Source organism: Falco rusticolus, chromosome 3 (genome assembly GCF_015220075.1).
Source record: "Falco rusticolus isolate bFalRus1 chromosome 3, bFalRus1.pri, whole genome shotgun sequence".
Taxonomy (NCBI): Eukaryota; Metazoa; Chordata; class Aves; order Falconiformes; family Falconidae; genus Falco; species Falco rusticolus.
Window position 1 is genome coordinate 74,292,568 of NC_051189.1, and position 22,396 is coordinate 74,314,963.

Genomic DNA, 22,396 nt, shown 5'->3' on the forward strand with positions numbered 1-22,396 from the left:
ATGATTCTCACCAGGGGCAGGGGGAAATACAGTGTTACTTAAATACTTGTGAATGGTTATTGTGCCTCATATTAAGTGGAACTTGAGAATTTCATTCTGTTCGTCTTCGGAATCTGAAATATACCTGTAGCCAGCAGTGCTGTTTCCAGCTCTTGTTCATCCAAAGAAAAGCAGGTAGAATGCCCTGGGAAGAAGCGTCTGCTGAAAGTTAAGGTCACACTTGGATCCAGCACTACTTTATGCAGCATTTGGAAGCTCAGAAGTTCAAAACAAATGGTCTGATCTTTTACTCCCCCGAATTATGGCTGATCATCCACATCCTTTTGACTGTTCTGAAGTAACATCTGACTACTCTACAGTCCTTATTTCAAAGTGACTTTTTCTGACTCGTATCCACCTTCCTAAGGTATTAAGATTAATTAGCTGAATATTCATTCTTGATGAACAAGGCTGTGAATGGGCACTGAAGTTTTTCAGCATCAGACTATTGTGGGCCTTTACAATCCATTCTGTTGTATTTGAGCAAAATACTTAATCTGGTTGAAGTTAAGGTGAGGTGTTTCTCAGTGGAATTCTGTTTCGTGGTATAGTTAGTCACGCCACAGTTTCTGTGAGTTGGAAGTATTATCCTATACAAAATTTTGTATTATTTAACAGTATGTTTATTTTTATAGCAAATTGAAGCAGAAAAACAGACCAGTGCTCTAGATGAACCTGTCTCTCATTGGAGGTCAAGATTAACCTTAAACATCATGGTGGAAGACTTTGTGTTTGATGGATCATCCCTCCCTGCTGATGTTCACCGTTACATGAAGATGTAAGTCAACAGCATAATTTTGCTAGATTTATTATTATAAACTTCCTGCATATTTATTTCTTCAGAAATCCTCTGTACTTTAGTGTTTTAGGTTTAAATTGGTGCTTAGGAAACAAGAATAAATACTCTTAATGCTTGCATTTCAGTAGTGACAATTAGTAAGATATGTACTAGAAAACCTTATTTGGAGATTACCTTATTCCTGGGCAGCTCAGAGTTTAGGATGCTTTTTGGTATGGAGCTATCATAGTAAGGTAAAGCAGAACTACAAAGACACAAGTAAAATGCTACAGCAGATTTCATACCTGCCTTGTTCTCAAATCATACTTCTGGCCTTTAAAGCAATTACTGTCCCTTGACCTTTCCAGTTATCCTTCAGCTGCAAATTATCTGTACAAACTGCAGGTGCTGAAGAGGCACAGCTGATCTATGACATCTTTTTTCTCCCTTTATGATTGGCTTTATTTTACTTTGGCAGTGTGTGTTCCCACATTATGTCATTTTCTCAAGAAAATACTAAAAAGGGGGGATAGGTTTTTAGGCTGCTAAATGCTGGCAGTAGCTTCTGTTCACAGGTTGCTTAAGTTACTTCCAGTATTAACCATTTAAAGAGTGCTGTGTTGGCTTGTGCTGCTGTATGTTGATGCCTTTCTCTACAAGTATCCTGTTAAATCCAGAAGTAGTTGCTTAATCAGCAGACGCTGGGGTTCTGGGATAGCTTCCTGGCCAGAATAGATAAACTTAATAACTCTTGAGATAGGCTCGTAACAAGGAGGGGTTGGACTGGGGTTGATGAACGAGGGTATTTTTTCTGGTCGTGTTTAGATACGCATCAGTGCTGTTTTATCGTTGTATTATACAGGAAATAGTTTGGATATGAAGTAGCCCACTGCAATTCCACTAGCAGTAGCTTTAATTGTAGTTATTACATAGAAATCTAAAGCTTTTCAGTTAAATAACCAAGCAGTGTTTCTGAGCCTTGATTTAGTACTTTTCTGTATTACTGTTGCCCATTGCATATTTAGTATGCGGCCTTTCTTAGCATGCATAGGGACGTATTTCTTTTGTTAACAACTAAAACTTAACTTTCAGGCTTTAAAAAGCTCTGCTATGCTAGTTCCGTAGACTTTTACTGACAGCATCACGGTGTAGGTAACTGCCTTTCTAGTGAAGAACTTCAAGAATTTGTCTCTCAAGGCATTAAGCTAAATACTCTTCTAGGATACTGAGAAAGCGATTGCAGATAGGTCATCATTTGCTAAATAGCTTTCCAGCAGTCAATTTTGTAAAGGGCTCACATGCTGGAAAGTTTCTATTTGTTTCAAGCAGATTGGTGAGGTGGTAGAACAGTGTAAATCAGAGCTGCTGTTGGGAAGGCAGAGAATGTTTCTGCTTCGTGTGCTCTCTCTCCAGTAGTATGTAGCCTTCCTGTGTGCATACCAGCCATCATGTTCATAGTCCCATGATAGCTAGAGTGTGTGCTGTTGCTGACCTGATAGATGTCATTGGGGTGCAGAAGGGTGGGGAAGATGGTGGAGGGTTGTTGTTGCATAGGAAAGGATACTTGAGACAAAGGATACAAATATATGGTAGTAAACTTCAGCACATTTCTCTTCACCCAACTCTTTAATTTCCTCTAGCCTTGGTCATACAACAGCTTCAGTATCATCATGACGAATTTCATTTGGTTTTTTTTCTTCTTCTTCTGCTGTCTTTCTACAGAAAAATAAAAACAAACTAAAAGGAGAAATATGTCATGCCTGATTTTTTTATACAGACATCTCTCAACGAAAGACTCTAGGCTAGTGGCTTCTTTCTTGCTGTGTGTTAAAAGAAAATGTGCCTGGAAAGGTGGTGGGAAATATCTACATGGGTAGATCTGAAAGTGATGAATGAGTATTAATTTGAATAAAAGTAGTTTTCTTTTTAGATCACTACAGTCATAAAATCCATGTTTAAACATCCTAGGGTTCAGTTGGGGAAGACAGTGCATTACCTTCCAATATTATTTATTGATCAGCTAAGCAACAGAGTGAAAGATTTGATGGTGAGTAATAGAATACCTTTAATTACATTTAACAGTTTTAACATTAATCTTCAATAGTTGTTTGAATTAAGGTTTTGTCATAGGTTCTTTGCTGTAATGCAAAAAAATACAAATTCACCAAAGGACTCTTACCAATGACTGTTTAACTTAATGTGGTCAACTGTGGTAACTGTAGAGTCTTGATGTGGGTTTTGAGACTCCTCTGGCAGAAGTACCTGCCATGCACTCCATTCTATTCCACCAAAAGATACTTGGATTTCATTGCTCCTGCCTTTTGGGTGGATATGGAGGACATTACTGCAGCACCAGCTGTGGTGGGAGCAGTGTCACAAGCAATTTGACTCCCTAAGCTGAAGGAGTGTTAGCATCCCACAGCAGCTTCTGTAGCTTCTAGGGAAATGAGCATACAGAACACAGCTACACTGAGATAAGTCAGTGGCTATTCTCTCATCTCTGAAAAATTCATTTGTGCTTAAATTGTCTGGTGGTGCTCTCTATAGTGTTCGAGTAACTTGAGCCCCTGAAAAGTTGGTGTTGCAGTATATCCAATGATTTTGTGAACTCAAAACAAATCAGGACTTAAATAATGGGATTATAGAAGGATGAGGTTGGATGAGATTTCTGGAGGTTGCTAGTCCAGTGCCCCTGCTCAGAGTAGGGTTACCTGGAGTGGGATGCTTGGGATCTTCTCCAGCTGGCTTTGGATATATGCAAGGATGGAGATGCCATAGCCTCTCTGGGCAACATGTTCTAGTGTTTAGTCAACTCTGCAGTTAAAAAAAAAACAAAACCCATAAACAAACAAAAAAAAAACCCCAAACAAAAAACAACCCACTTTTTTATTACGTTTAAATATAATTTTTTGTGTTCAGTTTTTGCCCAACTCTTCTCTTGTGGAAAATTATGCAGTTCCTTTAGTACAGGTTACACGTGATAGTCCTTGCATCTAAACCATGTTCATCTTAGCAGCTCTTACTTAAGCTGTGCAGTTCTTTTCAGTTGCATTGACTAGAATTTAGCAATTGGAGTTATTGAAAACAAAAGTCTTAGAGAATGTCTCAAAACCGTTAAATGAGTATGTCTGGATTCAGCATCTTCTAGATGGAAGCCTTGGTAGATACAAACATTCCACAGACCTTCTAAGTTGTCCTTCCAATTCATTAACTGTAGCTTAAATAATCTTGTTAATTAGTGTTGGGCAGGATCTTCTTTAAGAACTTGTATCCCCTCCACCCCAACCTTGTTTGCTAAAATAAACTCCTGAGCATTTGTTACAGATCTTGGTAGCAGATAGTTTTGTCGAGTATTTCTGTAGATAAGACTTTTGTGATGTCTTTCTCAGTGGTCATTGTCCCTTGTTTTAAGTTTCTTACCACAGCTCATTCAGTTCAGTACATTCATATGAGCTTTTAACTGGTCAAGTCATGTACCCTGTTTACAAATAAATTCAGCATTATCATGTTATTAATAACATTCCTACAGTTGTCATGCATGTCATGGTTAATGCTGTTGTATCTCACTGCCTTAAAAGTCATTAAAGATCCTGAGAAGTGCTGCAAAGACTGTTCTGTCAAAACTAGCAAACTTCCCTTTTGGCACTGGCTTATGAGGCTTCTCAGTAGTGGCTTGCCAAACTGCTCTCTAGCCCTGCAGAAAGAGTGGTCTAATAATACGCATACTGTGAGATAATGAGAGGGAAGCAAAGAGCATGAAAGAATAAGGGAAAGCAGGTAGCAAGGTGGAGCAAGGTCAGCATTTGGCTGTAAATAGGGGCATAGACGCTGTGTGTGTGGTGTGCCTGACCTAAAGTCATGGAGCTGAAGATGTGTTTTCCCTGCTTATGCTAGGCTGTGTAGATTTTGAACTGACTATTATTACAGAGTCAGATATACTGACTATTGTTATAGACCGAGATGTAGGTCATCTTTGGTAAGTACTACAGCCTAGACGTTATGTGTTCCTCGCGTTCTTAAATGTTCTTACCAGTGCTGCAGTTTTGGGGATTGCATGGGATCCTGATTTAATAAAGAGAAAAATTTAAGATTCACACCACTGAGCTTATTTGCTTTGTTTACGCATTGTTTTGTAGTACTGATAGAGTGCTATTGTGTGATGTTCTGAGGCCATACGACAAGAGTAGGTTGTATTGCAGAGGTTTGGTAACTCCCTAGTTTTCAAAGGCTTAGCAACCATCACACTCAACTAGGTTGTGAGGCAGCCCTTGTGGGCTTTTAATTCATTGAGAAAGAGTTCATTCTCATCTTTATTATCTTAATTTAATTTGCTTTTGGTGTTAAAGAATTCCTATCTCTGTCTTGTATTGCCATTTTGATTTTCTCCCTACACTACCCCTAACTCCTTAGTGTAGTGCTTTTTCTGTGTAGAGTGCACTTGCCACGTGTTACGTACCCATGCATCTGCAAAACTTAACTTTCCTGTCTGTCCTGCACAGATAAAATGTCTTTTCCTTTTCTCCCAGAAATGCTGATGCTATCTTTGATAGACTGTGAAATTGGAATGAGAATGGATGGATTACATGCATCCTTTTAAAAAGGAGAAAAAGCCTGGAAGATGTTTATGTAGCTTTTGGTAAACAGCTGTAGAATCTTGCCAGCATTCTTTACTGTCAGCTCTAACCACGTTGTGGTTTTGGGGGGTTTTGGTGTGGTTTTTTTCTTCTTTTTTTCCAGGCAGTTCAGAGATCCTTGGCACCCTTCTAGTTTCTCAAGCTTCCTTTCTTCTGCTGTATTTATAAAACTTTCTCACCTTTCCTTTCTCTCCCTCGCATGCATGCATGCATGTTCTGCCACTGTCTGAAAAGCTTGTAAGGTCTTTGGAGGGTGGTGAGATTGAGAATTGTTTGTATGCACTGGAGGAAAGAGTGAATGGGGGAGTGAACTATTCCCCAGTTCACACCTGACTGATATACATGGGAAGGCTAAAACCATGTTCTGTAATACAAGAATCAGAAGCAGCCCATTCATCTCTGATAGGTGTCAGCTAACTAGTTGCTATAGAAACAGGTATAGTGTAGAGTAGCAGTTCTGAGGTGGGAATTATGACTGGGTAGTGATTGGGAACTGGGAGCAATAGATCTTGAACTGTTGCAAAAGGTGCCTGCCTGTGTGTAGTCTCGAGCTGTCCTTGCAAGTTTAAAACATACTGTCTGAACTTGTACCTGGGTAGCTGCAGAGAATTCTAACACCTGTGAGGACAATTATTTTTTTCTTTGGTTTAAACGTGTTTGAGAGACAGTCAGCTATCACACAGAAGGAGGTGAGGCAATTATAAGACTTCCCCCCGCGGCCCCCTCAGCTTAAGGGGGCCCCAGGTAGCTCTCGTCCTAACTAAAGTGTAGAAGATACAGTAGGATTAGCTGAAATTTGTTTCTCTTGGAGCTGGAAGATTTCTGTGACACCCCATAACCCAAAGGTTGCAGCCAGGGCAGCTTGTTTAGCTTTAGCTGTGGTGTTTTCACCAGTCTGAGCAAATACCATCACATTGCTTCCCCGCCTTTTGTTTTAGTATGAATTGTAACTTCAATTTCTCTAAAAAACAGCCTAATGTAGTGAAGTTCTGACTGTGGCCTTTGGGATATGATATTTTCTTTTTTTTTTTTTAGGTAAACTTAGCGTAGACATTCAGAGAAGAACTGTCAAAAGGGAGCATTACCTTAAGCACACTTTTCCCACTTGAGCTGAGACCAGCAGAGAGAACTTTGTGTAAACTTCTGAGGCATTTCTGTACGGTGACAATGAGGTTGCTATAAGAACTTGAAGAGAACAAACTGCTAATTTAACATTTCTTGGAAAAAAACCCAAAGGCTTCAAGCATAGTATAGAAGTTGTGGTATAACCCCAGCTGGCAACTAAGTACTGTGCAGCTGCTCACTTGTTCCCCCCACCCCCCAGAGGGATGGGGAACAGAATTGGGAAGAAGGTGAAACTCAAGGGTTGATATAAGAACAATTTAATAATTGAAGTAAAATAATAACAGTTGTAAAGAAAAGGAGGGAGAAGGGGAGAGGAATAAAATCCAAAGGGAAGGAGCGGGGAAAAAAACCAAAACAAGTGATGCACAATAAAGTTGCTCACCTCCAACCAACCAATGCCGACCAGCCCCCAGGCAACGACTGACAGGCCTCAGCCAACTCCTTCCAGTTTATACACTGAGCATAGATGTTCTCTGGTCTGGAATATCCCTTTGGCTAGTTCGTGTCAGCTGTCCTGGCTGTGTCCCCTCCTGATTTCTTGTGCCCCTCCAGCCTTCTCCCTGGCAGTACCTGAGAAACTTTATTAAAAGTCCTGGACTTAGTATAAACATTACCTAGCAGCCAGTGTGTTATTAACATTATTCTCATACTAAATCCAAAACACAGCACTGCATTAGGTACTAAGAAGAAAATTAACTGTCCCAGCTGAAACCAGGACAAAGTCTAAGATCTTATTCCCTTCCAAAAAACAGACCGACGTCTTAAAATTGTGTGATTAAATCACGACATTTTTTTTTTATTTAATGGAAATAATTGTTGCAATTTTTCTGCTATTAAAAATGAAACTATCTTTTTGAAATACAGGTTATAAATCGTTCAACAACAGAGCTACCTCTTACAGTGTCATATGACAAAATATCTCTTGGAAAACTCAGATTTTGGATCCACATGCAGGATGCCGTGTACTCCCTCCAACAATTTGGTATGTGTTTTATCTTTCCTGACTTTAGGCCAAAAAAACCCAATCAACCCCCACTCAGTTTTTTTGTTGCCACTACTTAGATGACACTTAACTCTTCTGGTTAGCTGGTGAAAAGGTTTAATGCTACAGATTTTACATGGTGTTACTTTAAGGTAAAGATGGAAATAAAATGTAGACATGTGGTAGGAAACAAGAATACGGAGGTGAATTAACAGTTTCTAAAACAATTTATTTGGATAGTATACTGTAAAAGCACAAGAGGCCAAAATAGAGAGGAGTTATTTTGCCATGGGTTTCCCATATCATCCATGGAACAGAGAAGCTGGATCAGTATTAACATAAGCTTTGATATAAGCTATGCACAGCTGGTCACTGTAGCCATATACCTACAGTGAAATATAGGCTTAGCATGAAGAAGGAATTTGGTTTCTGATCGTACTGCTTCTGACTCTTCAGAACTGGCTGGCCTCTCACCTTGGCTCAATTACAAATTTATAAGGTATTCAGATAAACTGGAGGCTTTACGTGCATGAAACCATTAAATTCTGTATTATGCCTAAATGTGATGGAGCAAGGGTTGGTGCGCTCTGTGTTGGTAATGGTATAGCCAAGCTTTTATTGTCTTTAAATGTCTGTTCCACTGATGCACATCTTTATGAGTCTAATCATCACTCTCAAAAATCTGCATCTTATTTTCAGGGTTATCTTTGCTGAACTTAGTTTTCTCTCACTAGACTAATTGGCCTCTTTATGCTAGAGGAAGGAACTATGTTGTAACTGCACTGGTTACTGGAATGTAGGATTCTCTCTGATCCTCTCTTTTTTTAAGCACTTCAGACAGCAATTTAAACTTTTTTTCAGGCCAAGAGATCCTAAAAGCTTCTGTGCTGTATTACTTTAATGATTCATAAATCCTTCCCAGCTTATCTTTCTTTTTTTAAAAAGCAAATAGATGCAGTATCCTGTTAGTTTTCTGAGAGAAATATGCAGGGGTAATGCTGCTTCCGTACGGTTCAGTAGCATTGTTTGTTCACCAAAATGGAGCCAGTAAGAGGGAGAGGAGAGGGTTTGGTTATTCACTGTCATGTCTGAATTAATACTTTATGATGGACAACATAACATTTAAGGCATTGATTCTTCCTGGAAAAGAAGCCTGTTGAGCACTAGTTTCGGAGTGGAATATTGTAAGACACATTAGTTGTATGCAGTGTAATTTAATGGAAAGTCTAGGCTTTTCCATTTCCTTTCCAGCCTAAGCTTTTATGTTGTGGTGTTAGAGGAGGGAGAGTGAGTAAGGAATAAGGTCACCCTAAGCAGAATCCAGCTACTTCTCCTTAGCCCAGTCTAATTTATATCAAAGATGGAAGTCTGCTTAAAATAACTATCTTGAAAGAATCATGTAGCTGCTTGCTCAGTTTGTGTGGAGCATTTGACTACCATCATTTCTCCATAAATTTTTGTGAGCCTCCTCAGAATGGCATAATTGAAATTTTCATGTTCCATGTCTTGGCTGTCTTGTGATGGACACTTAACAACCTAGGAGTACCTCCACTGCCTGGGGAGAAAAGCTTACATAAGATGCTGCTTGTTCTCTCTAAGTACGTAGATAGTGAAACATAAGGTTTAAAACTTCCCTTTTGGAATAACTTACGGAAAGATCACCTTAGATCAGTAGCAAAGCTCCAAAGCAACTTGAAAATGAGTGAGTTCGCATTCTTCTTGCTGTGATGCAGGACAGCTGATATGACAAAGTAAATTGGTATCTAACTTGCCAGTGTCATAGTTAGCACCATTGCTGTAAATGCATCATTCTGTATTTTCTGAGAGTGGTAGACTTTACTCACAGTGGCTAGAACTTTTTAGTTCAAAAAGGAAGCATCTTAACACGGGCTGAAGGCATTCAAAGGCATGGTGTATCTTCTGGAAAACACGCTCCTTGTTGCTGGCAACCATATTTATCATGGACAGGCTCTAACTCTTTTGAATTGATGCTTGTCCAGCATATAACAAGGTACATACCTCCTTTAGGAGATTTGATAAGACAATAGAGAGTATGTATTCAGCTCACTGATTGTGCTTTCGGGAAGGCGCTTTTGTCTTTTTCTGTTTATCAAAGAGAAGCTTCCAATTTAATTCTGCAAGGACCATCAAAAGAATTGATGCCTCATCCATGATCTGGGGTCTCTACTGTTGCATGTACAGCCGTGTTTCTCACTAACCTTTGTTGTCCTTTACGTTATAGTCCTCTTTTTTTTTTTAGTTTTTAATGTGAAGGTTGCTTCTCTTATGTATCAAATAAAAATTCCAACTCTTAACAACCCTTTTGCTTCCCACTCAGGCCAGCATAATTTCCTGTGTCTTGACATTTGGCTGTCAGGTGTTCAGCTTAGGTGGTAGTTACACAACATGCTAAAGGCGTATCAGTCTGCTTGTAACTGATGGGTAGACTTGGAGTTTAGCAGTAAAGCTGCCATCATGTTTTGGATTTATGATTCCTCAACAAAACATGTGCAGGTTACATAAGATTCCTTTCATACTGGACTCTAGCATAACAGCAGTTAACTTTTGTTACTTCTTGCAGAGTTACTTGTTCTTTCTTTTAGGGTTTTCGGAAAAGGATGCAGATGAAGTAAAAGGAATTTTTGTTGATACTAACCTGTACTTTCTGGCTTTGACGTTCTTCGTAGCAGCTTTCCATGTAAGTGGAGAAATTTTGGGTTTTAGGAATTGCAGCATATGAAATAAATAAAAAGGGGGGAGGGCGCTGAATTTCAACTTTTTAATGTATTCAGAACTGTTCTTAGTAATTTCAGTAGAGCAATGGAAGTGTTTTCTGGTCTATCAGCTGTATTTCCAATACAAAGTTAACACAGAAATCTGAAATAAGACATAAATTTGAGATAACTAGATAGAAACTAACAGTCTTGACTGAAATATAAAACATTTAACTTCATAATCACTTTCTTTTTAGTTGTAGTTGAACCAAAGCCCCTAGAAATAATATGTCTGTCAACATTGGTTCAAATTTTGTTGAGTTGTCACAACATTTGCCACTGTAGTGGCATTGCTTGGGCACCAATAGTAGGGTTTGAGTCTCAGACTTCTAATCCCTGGAGAAATTTAGATCAGCTGATCTAAATTGCTTCAAAAAATTGTTGCTGTGAAGTGCAAAGCTTAGAATTCTAGTCATGGTTATTTGTTGTTGTTGTGTTTCTCTTACGTATTGTGTCTTGGTTTAAATACAAATCTTTGTTTTAATGAGTAATTGTATTAGATTTCATTGTTCTGCTGTGACTGTTTTTGTCATCTACAGTTATGCTCAATACAGTACCTGTATTCCAGGAGAGATAAGAACTTGCTGAGCATGTTAACGTTTCTTTGTACTTACATTACATGCAATTAATTTGGTTGGAAAGGCTTAGACTTCCCAGCCATATTAATTTATTTTTTCCATTCTGCTTATCAGGTTATAAGGTGTCTGTAGACTCAGACTAGCTCTTCTGATACTTCTTATTTTTGTGCATCGTTTGCCCAAATTAAAAAAAAAAAGTATTTTTCGTTAAAATCCTCTGACCTGAGAATTTGCCTCTGTGCTGCTTTTTTTCAGATAGTGAATGCTTAAAGGAAATACTGAAAAATATACTGAAAAACCCCCACTCATTACAAATAAATTTAATTCTAAATGTCCCCGAAGTTGAAATCAACTTCTTAGTTATGAAACAGAGAGGAAACCTGACTTGCTGTATTGTAAGGGGTTTTTTATTATTTAAAAAAAAAAAAAAAAAAGCTTTGGTACTATCCAAGACTAAATTTCTTCAGTAGAATCTTGTTAGGGGCTTTCCCAGGTCTGTCAAGGTGAGCAACTCCTCAAGGTCCTCATTCTTCATCCTCTGCCATATGTTACCCTGTGTTGGGTCACTTAACTTTCTTTGCACATTGTGCAGCATTGTAGGCGCTAGCAGTATTTGGAATTCATCCTGTCATTTTGTACTGCTTTTAGAGCTTGGGCTTCTAAACCAGGTTTTTCTTTAATTCCCTCTTAAATGCTTTTTTAACAGTTCATCTGGCAGTCTCTAATTCATGCAAGTTTCAAGCAAATGAGTGTGTTTCTTGCTATTTGCAGCTTCTCTTTGATTTCCTTGCATTCAAAAATGATATCAATTTTTGGAAGAAAAAGAGGAACATGATTGGGATGTCTACAAAAGCAGGTATGGGCCAGAATGAGAAGTGTTGTGCACTTGTTGTGTAATGTATACTCTATGTTTTCAGTCTTACTATAAGTTGGCACTTTGTCAATTCCCCAAGGTGGCAAAATGAGGTGGTTTTGTGTATGAAAAGATGGCTGACAGACTGGTTCTAGCTTTGTTATCATTGTGCTCAAGTATCACTTGCTTTTAAGCATTTGTGTCACTTCTGAGGTTTGACTGTCTTGCAATTAAGAAATAGTTTAATATTAAGCCAGTTACCATATTTCCTTTGCTGAAGGAACATAAAAATACTTGGGGAAAAAATTGAGGACCAGAAAGAAACCTATGAGTAGAGAGGATGTTCTGTCATGGGTAATGCTGTCATGTGAGTCCCATGTGTTCCTTGTAGATAACTACAGGTTCCAGAATATTTGGAGGGGAAATGTAGTGCAGTGCTGTTGTTTGATTTGGGCTTTGAGGTGAACAGGAGCAGTAAAACCTCATGAGGTTGGGGGTGGGGAAGAGCGTGGGAGGGTTGAATTGACTTGAATGTGGGAAAGGTGAGAGAAGCTTAGTGATCTGACATCCTGCCAAAGCCTTCCTAGAGGCAGATGAAGATAATAGCCAACCCTGGATGCTTAAGATTTAACACTTCCAGCCTTGTTTGTTGTGCTAATACTTACTGCTTGTTTTTTCTAATAGATTTTTTTCCATTCAGATTATGAACCTGGAGTCACTTGACCTCTGAGACTAGCCCAAGTTCTATCATATTTAAAGATTAATTAAAACATGTGAGGAATAGCAATACCAAGAAAAAAATGTTTTAGAAAATCATTCCAAGATGAAGAGCAACATGCTCTTCTCATGTGGAGACTCTGTTTATCATGTGCATCAGAGTGCATTTGGTTTTATAAGGCATTTATAGTGTTGTTGGCATACCTAAGCCAAACAGTAGGATTTCAAAGTGGTCCATGGAATTTCAGAATTAAGTGTTAATTGCCAGTTTAAAAAGTGAGTAAAGTCAAATTGAATGACAGAGGGGTTTTTAACCTTACTATCAAAGTAGCAGTCTTCAGTCTCCAGTAACTGATGATTCCATCCTCTCTTCAGCAATCCTTAGTCACCTTTCTGCTGCTATCTCCTTCTTGCCCTGAGGGAGAAGTGCAACAAGCAATTGGTCTGGAATGGTGCAGTGTAATTGTTGTTGGCTGAGTGTGTTGTAGCTCTTACCTCTTTCTGTCCCTGCTTAACAGGATGGATATTTGAATCTAAGAACTAGTTGGTAGACACTTGCAAGCATCCAAGGTTTTGCAAAACCTGGAAAATAAACCTAAAATGTATTTCCTAATGTTTACAAACATTAAATTAGTTGCATGAGTTTCAAAGACTGATGTTATATTACCTCACAGCCTTTCAGCTTCCTCAAGACAAGAATCATGCTCATACTTCATGATAGTACTGATACATTGCTGAATTGCTGCAGTACAGAAGTCTTCCTTAAATATTCCAGTTTCCTTTCATGTTTTATGATAAGAATTTCTTAAAATGTTTTTGTTCCTTATTTGCCTGGAGGTATATAGATCACTGGCTATTTCTATGACTACTTGATATATCAAGATGTATATAGGAGGAGTTCATCCTTAAACGTGTAAGACAGAATTACAGAAATAGGCCAACAGTCTTCTAGCATTTCAGCTGTTCATTTAAATATTAATAAGCCTTTCATTTTCATTTCTTTCTGTCTAGTGCTTTGGCGGTGCTTTAGTACTGTGGTAATATTTCTTTTCCTTTTGGATGAACAAACAAGTTTATTGGTACTGATCCCAGCAGGCATCGGTGCAGTGATTGAGGTGAGTTCTTAAACTCTAGAACCAAATACCAGTATCTGCAGCAACATCCATAGTTTATTGTAGAAAAGGAATGCTAAACTAGTTACTGGAAAAATACTGCTGTAGTATGCTGTCTTAGCAGCGTTAACTAACTTTCAGTGGTAGAGGATAAACTAATAGCTAAACTGGAAGTATCATTTTTTTCTGAATGGTCCACCTGGTGTTGTGGAAACCAAACATAGAGCTATGCTGAGGTTCCTTCCTATCACATTATCTGGTAGGCATCACTCCTGACCAGGGACGTATTAACAACATCAACCAGCCTTCATGGAAGCGTTTGTCAAAGAGCAGGCTGTGTGCCATCAGACAGTGCCACAGAGCTGCAGCTTTCTCCCTGGCGGTGACTGAGGTGCTTGGGGAAGGAGGAGACTGCTGGCTGTGTTCATTATTCCAGAAGGCTGTGTCCAGTCAGTGGGTTGCAGGTACTGCTTAGCAGCCTGCTTTATGTGTAGTAAAGCACAGTCAGCAGCAGTGGGCAGATTTCTCAATTTAACATGGTTTGCAGATCTACTCTCGGTATTTAAAAATAAGTTTGGGACACTCAAGTGGAATTTTTGACTACAAATCTATTACAGCTGCAGATAATCCCTGTGGAAACAAAAGAGTTCTAAATTTTTAGTTAGTAATGAAATTTTTGAATGCAGAGTCGGAAAGTGATCCTTAAATTTCAGCTTATTGTATGAAACAGATGAAGCTCTTCTAAAAACTATGAACAGCGGTATCCTAAATAGTACCGTTTCATTGACTGTGATGTTATTTTTCAGTATGTTGACATTTTTAAGTCTGATGTACTTCTGTGTGTTAAGTTTTCCGTATCAGATTTTCCAGTGGTTTTGCTATTCCTATAAATAGCAGTTTAATCTGGTATTTCAAACTTTCTTTAGCTGTCTGAAATTTTAACAAAGTTTCAGGGCTAAATATATATTCCTATAAATATGCAGCTACTTTTGTAGAATATATTTTATTTTTATTCTTGAAATCTAAATAACTAATTTTTTTAAAATCCTTAAATTAATTTTTAACATTTTAAACTAAATTTAAAAAATATTTTTAAAACTAAGTAGATTTTTAAAAAACATTAAAAAATATTTTTTTTAAAAAAGTGAATCAGGTCAAGAAAAGTGATGCTTTTGTTAGTTTGTAGTGGAGAAGGAAGAGCGAACCCTGGGCTCTAAACCACATTTTTTCCAGAAGTATCAGTGGAGACCAGGCGTGTATGGTGGTAGGGTAACAGGAACAATCAGCTGTGCTACAGGATTTAAGTGCAATTAAAACTGTTAAGATTTTTTATTGGTCTTTTATAATGAAGATGGATTTTTCAGTTGCCACTACCTAAGAACAGGCGGATTCAGATCTCATGTGGTTGTTGTGCCTGTCTGAGATTCTTCTTTGAGCTGCACAAAGATCTGTGAAATAGATCCCTCCAAGATCTGTAGTTCCTATGACTGGCTTCTACTGTCTTTCTCATGTGCCTTATTTTCCAGTGTGTTGCTTTTTGGATTGCAGGCTGGGGGAACTGGGTTGAAAGGCTCATATAGGAACACTGTGTGGGGCATTTAAGTTGAAGGGAAATGTTCTGTAGGTTCTGTTGAAGTAATATATCTCTCCTCTCAAATGATGGTGAGATAACGTGGTTGTCTCAAGGTTTGAATGAACATACGGACTATACATCTCAAAGGAATTTGTCTGCTAGGAAGAGCTTTTTTACAACTTCTTAACACCTGTTTCTCATGCAGTATTAATAGTGAACTTGTTTATGTGATAAGTAATACTCACATCAAAGCTGACAGTAAAGGATTGTCTTTACCATATTGCCCTTTTTTGTTTGGAAGATGGGATGGGTGACAAGAGAATATTGGTGTATCTAAAGTTAAACGAACAAACCAACCTTGTCCATAAAAAGCTTGATGGAGCGTAGCTCTCCTGGTGAGCTTACTGCATTAAGTTGTTGAGTCTGTATAGCAGGGTAGGTATGCGAGTAAATTTTCATGTGAACCGAACCTTAGGTTAGTTAAGGTCCGGTTCTCACAGCTGAACCGTAAGTAGTCAAACAATTCAGCGGATTCACTGAAGCTTGCTTGTAGCCCGCTACTGAACTGTAATGACCATGTAAGTGCCCACTTAATCACTGTTAGGGGTTTGGAGGCACCTTCATTTTGCAGACCCCAGCTGACTTGAAAGGCATGTGAAAACTCCAGGTGGTTACTGGAGAATTTTCTAAATGCCTCACCTGGGGTGCATGCTGCTGAGTAGCTAATGCCCACCTAAGCACTGCAACTCAGATGTCCTGGAAGGACTACATTATTTCACTTAAAGTACATCATCTGATACGGACACTTAATAGTGCAGGCTTTCAGTGTTGTACTTGTCTGGTGACACAGCATTTGGTTTGTGTAGAGATGCAGGCGGTGTGCTGCAATCAGGCTGTTGCTGCTTTATGCAGTGGGTGCTTAAAATAGATATTCTGAGGTCTTGATTCTGATTATCTGAATCCTGCAGAAGATGTTCCTTTGGATAATCTTATGTGCACATTTTGTTTTTGTTAATTATAGCTCTGGAAAGTAAAGAAAGCTTTGAAAATGACCATCAAGTGGCAAGGCTTGAGACCCAAAATTCAGGTATGGTAGACACTGACCTGTTAATGATGACACTCTTGAGTTGTCCATCTGTTTCCAGGTTACTGTGCTATTTGGCTTTTAGGGAAATTAAGATTAAAAAAACTATAAACATGTCCTACGTACATCTTCCCTATGGATGGCTTAATCCAAAAGCTGGATGAGCGTTTTCAAACTTACTGGTTTCTTCAGTTCTGTAGAAGAAGCTATTTCTATGTATTTATGGTGCAAGAAACCAGAAGGCCTTTGTCAGTCCTGCTGAACTGAATCTTAACAGGTGGGACTGTGCTCCTGCCACTGTGTTAGAAAGGCACTCTTCACTGACACGGTGATTTGAAGTAAACTGAATTTTTCGTGAAGCTGTAGGCATAACTTCTCTGTTGTGGAACTAGTAGGTGTGACATGTTCTGGGGGCAGGACAGTCTTTGGCAAATCCTCTGGAAAAAAATTAAGTCCTGAGTCTGTTTGTAGGATGTGCAGTGGCAACAGGGATTGAAGTTAACTTTTCTTTTTTACATGAGTGTAATCTTTGTAAAGTACAATCTACATTGAAAGTTTCTCTTGTTGGTAGGCAAAACAGTTATCTAATCTTCAGTGTTGATTTCAGAAGAAGTTCTGGGGTTTTATGCTGCTTGAAGTATATGCATCCTGAGTAGCTGATAGCTGTGGTTGTTCCTTTGCCGGTATCCAAGGAAGTATGCTTAAGCAGTCATAATTTCTGGAGATGTGGAGATAATCCATAACTGACCTCTTCATGCATGAAAACGGTTATGGTTTTTAATGACTTTGTCTGCCAAATCATTAGGCACTTGACTTTGCTTTTGCTTTGTGAACACTGCTGTCTCAACAGCATTTTCTAAAGCAAAGAAGTCCTGGATGTTTGGTGTAAAATACAAAGGGAAAAATTAAACTTTTTGTCTACCCTGTATTTAGCAGGCTGCACAGGACCTTTGTAAGACATTCTTGTATAGAAGATTGTAAGAACTTTGAACTGTTACCTAGCTTAATGTCTAAGCAGTTTAGTTAGCAATTTGAATCTCTGTTTAGGGAGTTGGACAGCAAGTGCTTTTCCCCCCAGTTTTGACTTGATTATACCTTTCATATGTATTGCAGTTTGGTACATACAATGACTCTGAAAAGAAAACTGAGGAGTATGATACCCAGGTAAGAGGGAATCCTGTGACTTCTGATCTATAAAGTCTATGTATGTGGCCTGCTGCCTGACTTGTTTCACTCTTTTTGTTGCAACAAACGTTTTCCGTGTTCTCTTAGCTGTTAAGTGAATCATCATCGTGTGGATCATATAGTGAAGATACATTCTGATAATTCATGAAATGAAACCATGAAAGTTGTTTTCTTAGCTGAATCTGGTTGAAACATTTCTCTGAGAAGCAGAATTGCAGGTGATTTATCTGAGAGAAATATCTTTTAAAGTTTGCATTCACAAATTTGAACATTTGTATTGGTACCTGTTATTTATACTGGAGGAATGTTCATGTGCTTCCTGATTTCTGAAAGGAGTTGAACATAGGTGGCAACATTGGTATTAAGTAGAGAACTACTCTTGGACTCTGATCTTCGTGCTGCCTCTTGGTGCCTATGCTCTAAGGTGCTTGGTTGTCTGAACTGGGTGTTGGAATTTTCACCACCTTCTCTAGAACTGGAAGCGTACTGGAAATAATAGCATGCGTTTAGGAGAAGGAAAAAATTTCCAGGAAAAAATTGTGCATCTGTCTTCTAGTTACTGTCGTGAAAAGCCTGCTGTATATAAAATGTGAATTACTGAACTATTTTCCTTGTCTATTAGGCTATGAAATACTTGTCATATTTGCTCTATCCGCTGTGTATTGGAGGTGCAGGTTACTCCTTGATGAATGTCAAATACAAAAGGTACTGTAAATTTATAAATGGTTTTGTACAGAATTGAAACATTCCTCATTTTTTTCTATATTAATTAATTGGAGGTGATGGGTTATGGAAACCAGTTACTTTAGTTTGTTTGATTCATAAGCCAGGAACCAGAAACTTCCTTGTTCAATAGGATCTAAAGCTGAAGAGTCTAGCTGTTTTTTTAGCATCTTGTAAGCTACAAGGTGTTGTATTTCACAAGTAACCTGGTATTACTGTGGTACAGAATAAAATAGCTTGCATACATGAGTAAGCTGTCAATCAGAAGAGGAGGAAGAAAGCTGCCATTGATGTTAAGAGAATTGGTAAGGTGGCAGGAGAGATGAGAGGAACTCAGCGGTTGAACCTGTCCAGTAACAGGAATACGCAAAAACTGTACGAAAATTCTTTGCTCTGACCAAGAGGTTCCTTTGCTCCTAAATACGATAGCTAGGATGACAAGCAAGCAAGCACGTTTGTAGGAAAGGACTCTGTTCCTTTAGAGCCATGGACTTGCTGCAACATATTGATACTTCAGCAAGAGCTGGACTCAGTATTCCATGAAAAGGTGAAACTCTTGTCCGTTTTCACTCAAAACAGTACAGCTAGTTCATTTTGTACTGGAGAGATGCAAGCATCTCTCTGATGTGGCCATCAGACTGTTGTAGGAAAAAATCTGGAAACACAAGCATGGTGATGGCCAGCCATGTAGACTTTTTTTTATATATATATATAGTCTTTAGGCCCAAAAAGGATGGGAGGGAGAGCAAGCAGTAGCTTAAAATAACATCAGAAAGAACTACTGTTGCTGCATACATGAGCTGTAGCACTTGTACTAGACACTTGGGCAATTTCTGGGCTATTAGAAGTTTTTTTCAAAAGGTTCTTGTCTTAGTAAGGAGCTAGCAAATATACAGCACTTAAATATTTGGCCTTTCTCACAAAATTCTTTAATTTATGAAGTACTGCAAAATACTATCTGCCAGGTGTTCCATGAGCTGTAGCTTAAGAAAGGGAGAAATTTCATATCACGGAATTTTTATAATTTTTAAATCTGTTTGTAGGGAAATGTGACAAAAGTAATCTTAACAGTGGATTATCCTTTAATCTTGCAGGCATTTTCTGATGCATTTTTTAGATGCTTGTGGATTAGCGAAGTGCTGCTACAGCTGTAATGTTGTATTAACATGTCACTAACACAGCAGTGCAAGTTTAATTTTAAATGATGTAACCTGAGCATTACGGTTATTAGCTGTTCTTACTATTGCAAGAAATACGGAATTTGACCGCTCTCTGTAGTACTACTATTACTGTGCTAAGATTGTGCTCCATTGAACATCTGGGAAGAGTAAGTGCCCACTGTAGTGGTTTGCATTGAATGGTGTTTGTTGTTTGAAATTTGGTAAGACCTTTACGGTGCCGTACTGTCTCTTTAGTATTTGGAATACACTGTTACCTTTGCAAGCCTTAATACAGTCAGGGTTCAGCGCGCAGTATTATCTGATGTCGTCAATGGTGCAGAAGTCTTAGAACATTCTGAAAAATTATAAAAGAAGTTCATAAAGCTCTCCAAACTTCTTGTATGGACTGATAAGCATCACTTGCTTAAACCACCTTCTGTGGAGCCATTCCTAATTAAGGGAGGATGCAAGGTGTTTAGTACTTCCATAAAGTACTTGGCCATTTCTTGGAGTAGTCAGCATACCGTCATGTAGAGGATGTATTAAAGGTATATATTTTTGGCTGAGGTGAAAAAATAACTGGACTGTCATCTTTCTTTGTAGCTGGTACTCCTGGTTGATTAACAGTTTTGTCAATGGTGAGTCCCTTCCGGTTTTTTCTATTTGTATTTGTTCAAATGGAGGCCAAGAGTCAAAAGTAGAAAATTAACTGCTATCAGCTGGATCAACAGAACAGTAACTTGACTGTAGGTTCCAAAATTATCACAGTGACTGAGAAAGGGAGAAGAATCAATGCAAAGTGAACAAAAGGAATAGATGCATCTTCTCTCTTTAGAAAAACGAATGTAAATCTCTAATTGTGAAAGTGTAGTTGTATGATGTACTTCTGTTGTGCATTTGTCTGTAAGTTTTCCATGTTTTATCTTCAGGAGTGTATGCTTTTGGATTCCTGTTTATGCTGCCCCAGCTGTTTGTAAACTACAAGGTAAGATTGAAAAGCAATAAAAGATTACTTTTCTAGTCTCTTCTTCCAGACTGTATTACAAATTGATATTTTTATTCCTAGATGAAATCTGTTGCGCACTTACCGTGGAAGGCTTTCACATACAAAGTAAGTAAACGTCTAATTTAAAGATTGATGCAGTCATTTTGGAAATAATTTTCTGTAAGAAAAGGTTTCGTGATATGTAGCTTAAAGATGACAGTGCTCTTTTTTTTTTTAAGAACTAAACTTGTTTGCAACTATCCTTTAAAAAAGACAAACCAAAAAACATTGATTTCCATTTTTCCTTAATGACTTCCATATAATGGAGAAAACTTGCATCCTAGTTTTGATGATGGTACTGCTTTCTGTACTGTCAGCTGTCTTGTGTGGGTACAAATGTTGGTCCTGTAAATAAATTAATCAGTTTCAATTTAATGCATTATTTTAGGAAGTGGGAGATTAAATTAGCAAAGGATAGTTCTCAAGAAACAGGTAGGAGCACTGAGACCTTATTTTGGCAGGTTCCAGGAGCTACCAGAGCAGAGACTGAAGTAATATACACATTATTCTGTTCTGGGGTGGTAAATTCTGAGCTTCTGGGCAGTGTAGTGACAAATGTGTGGTGGGTTGTTAAATGCTGGAGGAGGAGCTGCACTGTGGTGTCCCCACTGCCTATACTGACCTTGTAGGAAGTAATGCGATGCTGTAGCAAAGCTTAATACCAGACCTTGGAGGAGGGGAAGGGGAGTTTATGTAGAAACAAAATCAAGTTACTAACACTTTGATACCTGCATACCCAAAAGCACCCACTTGTGTGTTCAAGTGGTTTGTGTGATATGCAGGCACCGAAATGGATGTACCCAAGTATCGCAGTCAGGATTCCTTGTGTTGATGTGGAGGACAGGGGGCACCCACTGTTGAGTTCCTGTCTCCTATAGTCTTCCTCAATTGGCAATTACATGTTTGTTTTGTTCTTGTACCCCTAAAGAGCTGATAGTGTTTTGACTCCATCCTTTCCCACCTGAGTCATTAGGATTTTTGTACTGTCCTTTGTTTTCCTGATCTTTGTGTCCTGAGAAACCCTGGCTGGATGTGCTGGGATCATCAAGACCTTGACGCCACCGACATGCGCCCTTTTTTCTTCTATTTGCACTCACTGTGTCCATGTATTGTAATTCTCCAGAACATCAGTACTTTAAAAGAAACAGTGTTAAAAACTGCTCAAGACATAGTGTCCAATTCTGAATGGATGATCTGGGACAAAAGAACTAAAATCTTAAAATTTGAAGTGCCTTTCATAGCTTTTCCATTTCTGTGACGCTACAGCAACAGCCCAACTTTCTGCTGCCTTAACATTTTTAAGGAATCAGGGGTCATCTAGGAAAACAGATTGAAATATAACTGATAACAGAATAGCAGGTAAACAGTATTTGATATGAAAATACAGTCAAAGATAAAACCAAACATCTAGTGTTTCAGACATACTAGGCAAATCAGCATGTTTCTTAACAGAGGGGAGTACAAGGTACATTAGTGAAGTAATTTAATGATTTTTACTTCAGCAACAAAATACAATAACTGAGCAGAGATATCAGCTAGGTAACACAGCGAGACTATTCAAGCAAGTAACCTTTGAAAGCAGTAGAATTCTCTTGCTGAACAGCCTTTTCTTACAGAGCATTTATGGTTCGTGTTAAGATGCCAGAGGCTACCCACAACAAAGGCTTGTGTTTATTTAGGAAGAAGTACATGATGTTTTCAATTATGTTTAAATTACTGGGCTTTGGAGTGGGTAATTTAAATATCCGCTAGGAAAAAGTAAAGTTGCTTGCTTTCTTCTGCACTTTGAAGAGTGGAAAGAATAGTCTGTGGTCTCCTCTGCATTTGTTTCAGAGACCTTTGGTTTTTTCCTTATTTTGAACTCTTTCCTCTTTTGGAAGACATTAGCAAAAAATAAGACTGTTCTAACTTTACAGTTTCTGTAGTCTTTACGTTTATGCCCTTTATATTTTTATGAAGAGTACCTTCAAATGAGGTAAACTCGAAAGAGAACTAGCTAGACTAAATATTGTTGGATGAGCTGGCTTGATGCAT

General features: G+C 38.4%; 1 protein-coding gene across 1 annotated transcript in view; it reads left to right on the forward strand.

Moving 5' to 3' along the window:
* The window catches only part of CLPTM1L (CLPTM1 like), a 30,887-nt gene that overhangs the window by 3,652 nt on the left and 4,839 nt on the right, over positions 1-22,396 (forward strand). Inside the window, exons 4-15 of the mRNA XM_037379548.1 lie at positions 675-817; positions 2,786-2,864; positions 7,441-7,558; positions 10,162-10,256; positions 11,682-11,766; positions 13,492-13,595; positions 16,187-16,252; positions 17,363-17,413; positions 18,057-18,139; positions 19,921-19,955; positions 20,247-20,302; positions 20,384-20,428. Coding sequence (XP_037235445.1) covers positions 675-817; positions 2,786-2,864; positions 7,441-7,558; positions 10,162-10,256; positions 11,682-11,766; positions 13,492-13,595; positions 16,187-16,252; positions 17,363-17,413; positions 18,057-18,139; positions 19,921-19,955; positions 20,247-20,302; positions 20,384-20,428 — 960 coding nt within the window. The remainder of the gene's footprint in view (positions 1-674; positions 818-2,785; positions 2,865-7,440; positions 7,559-10,161; positions 10,257-11,681; positions 11,767-13,491; positions 13,596-16,186; positions 16,253-17,362; positions 17,414-18,056; positions 18,140-19,920; positions 19,956-20,246; positions 20,303-20,383; positions 20,429-22,396) is intronic.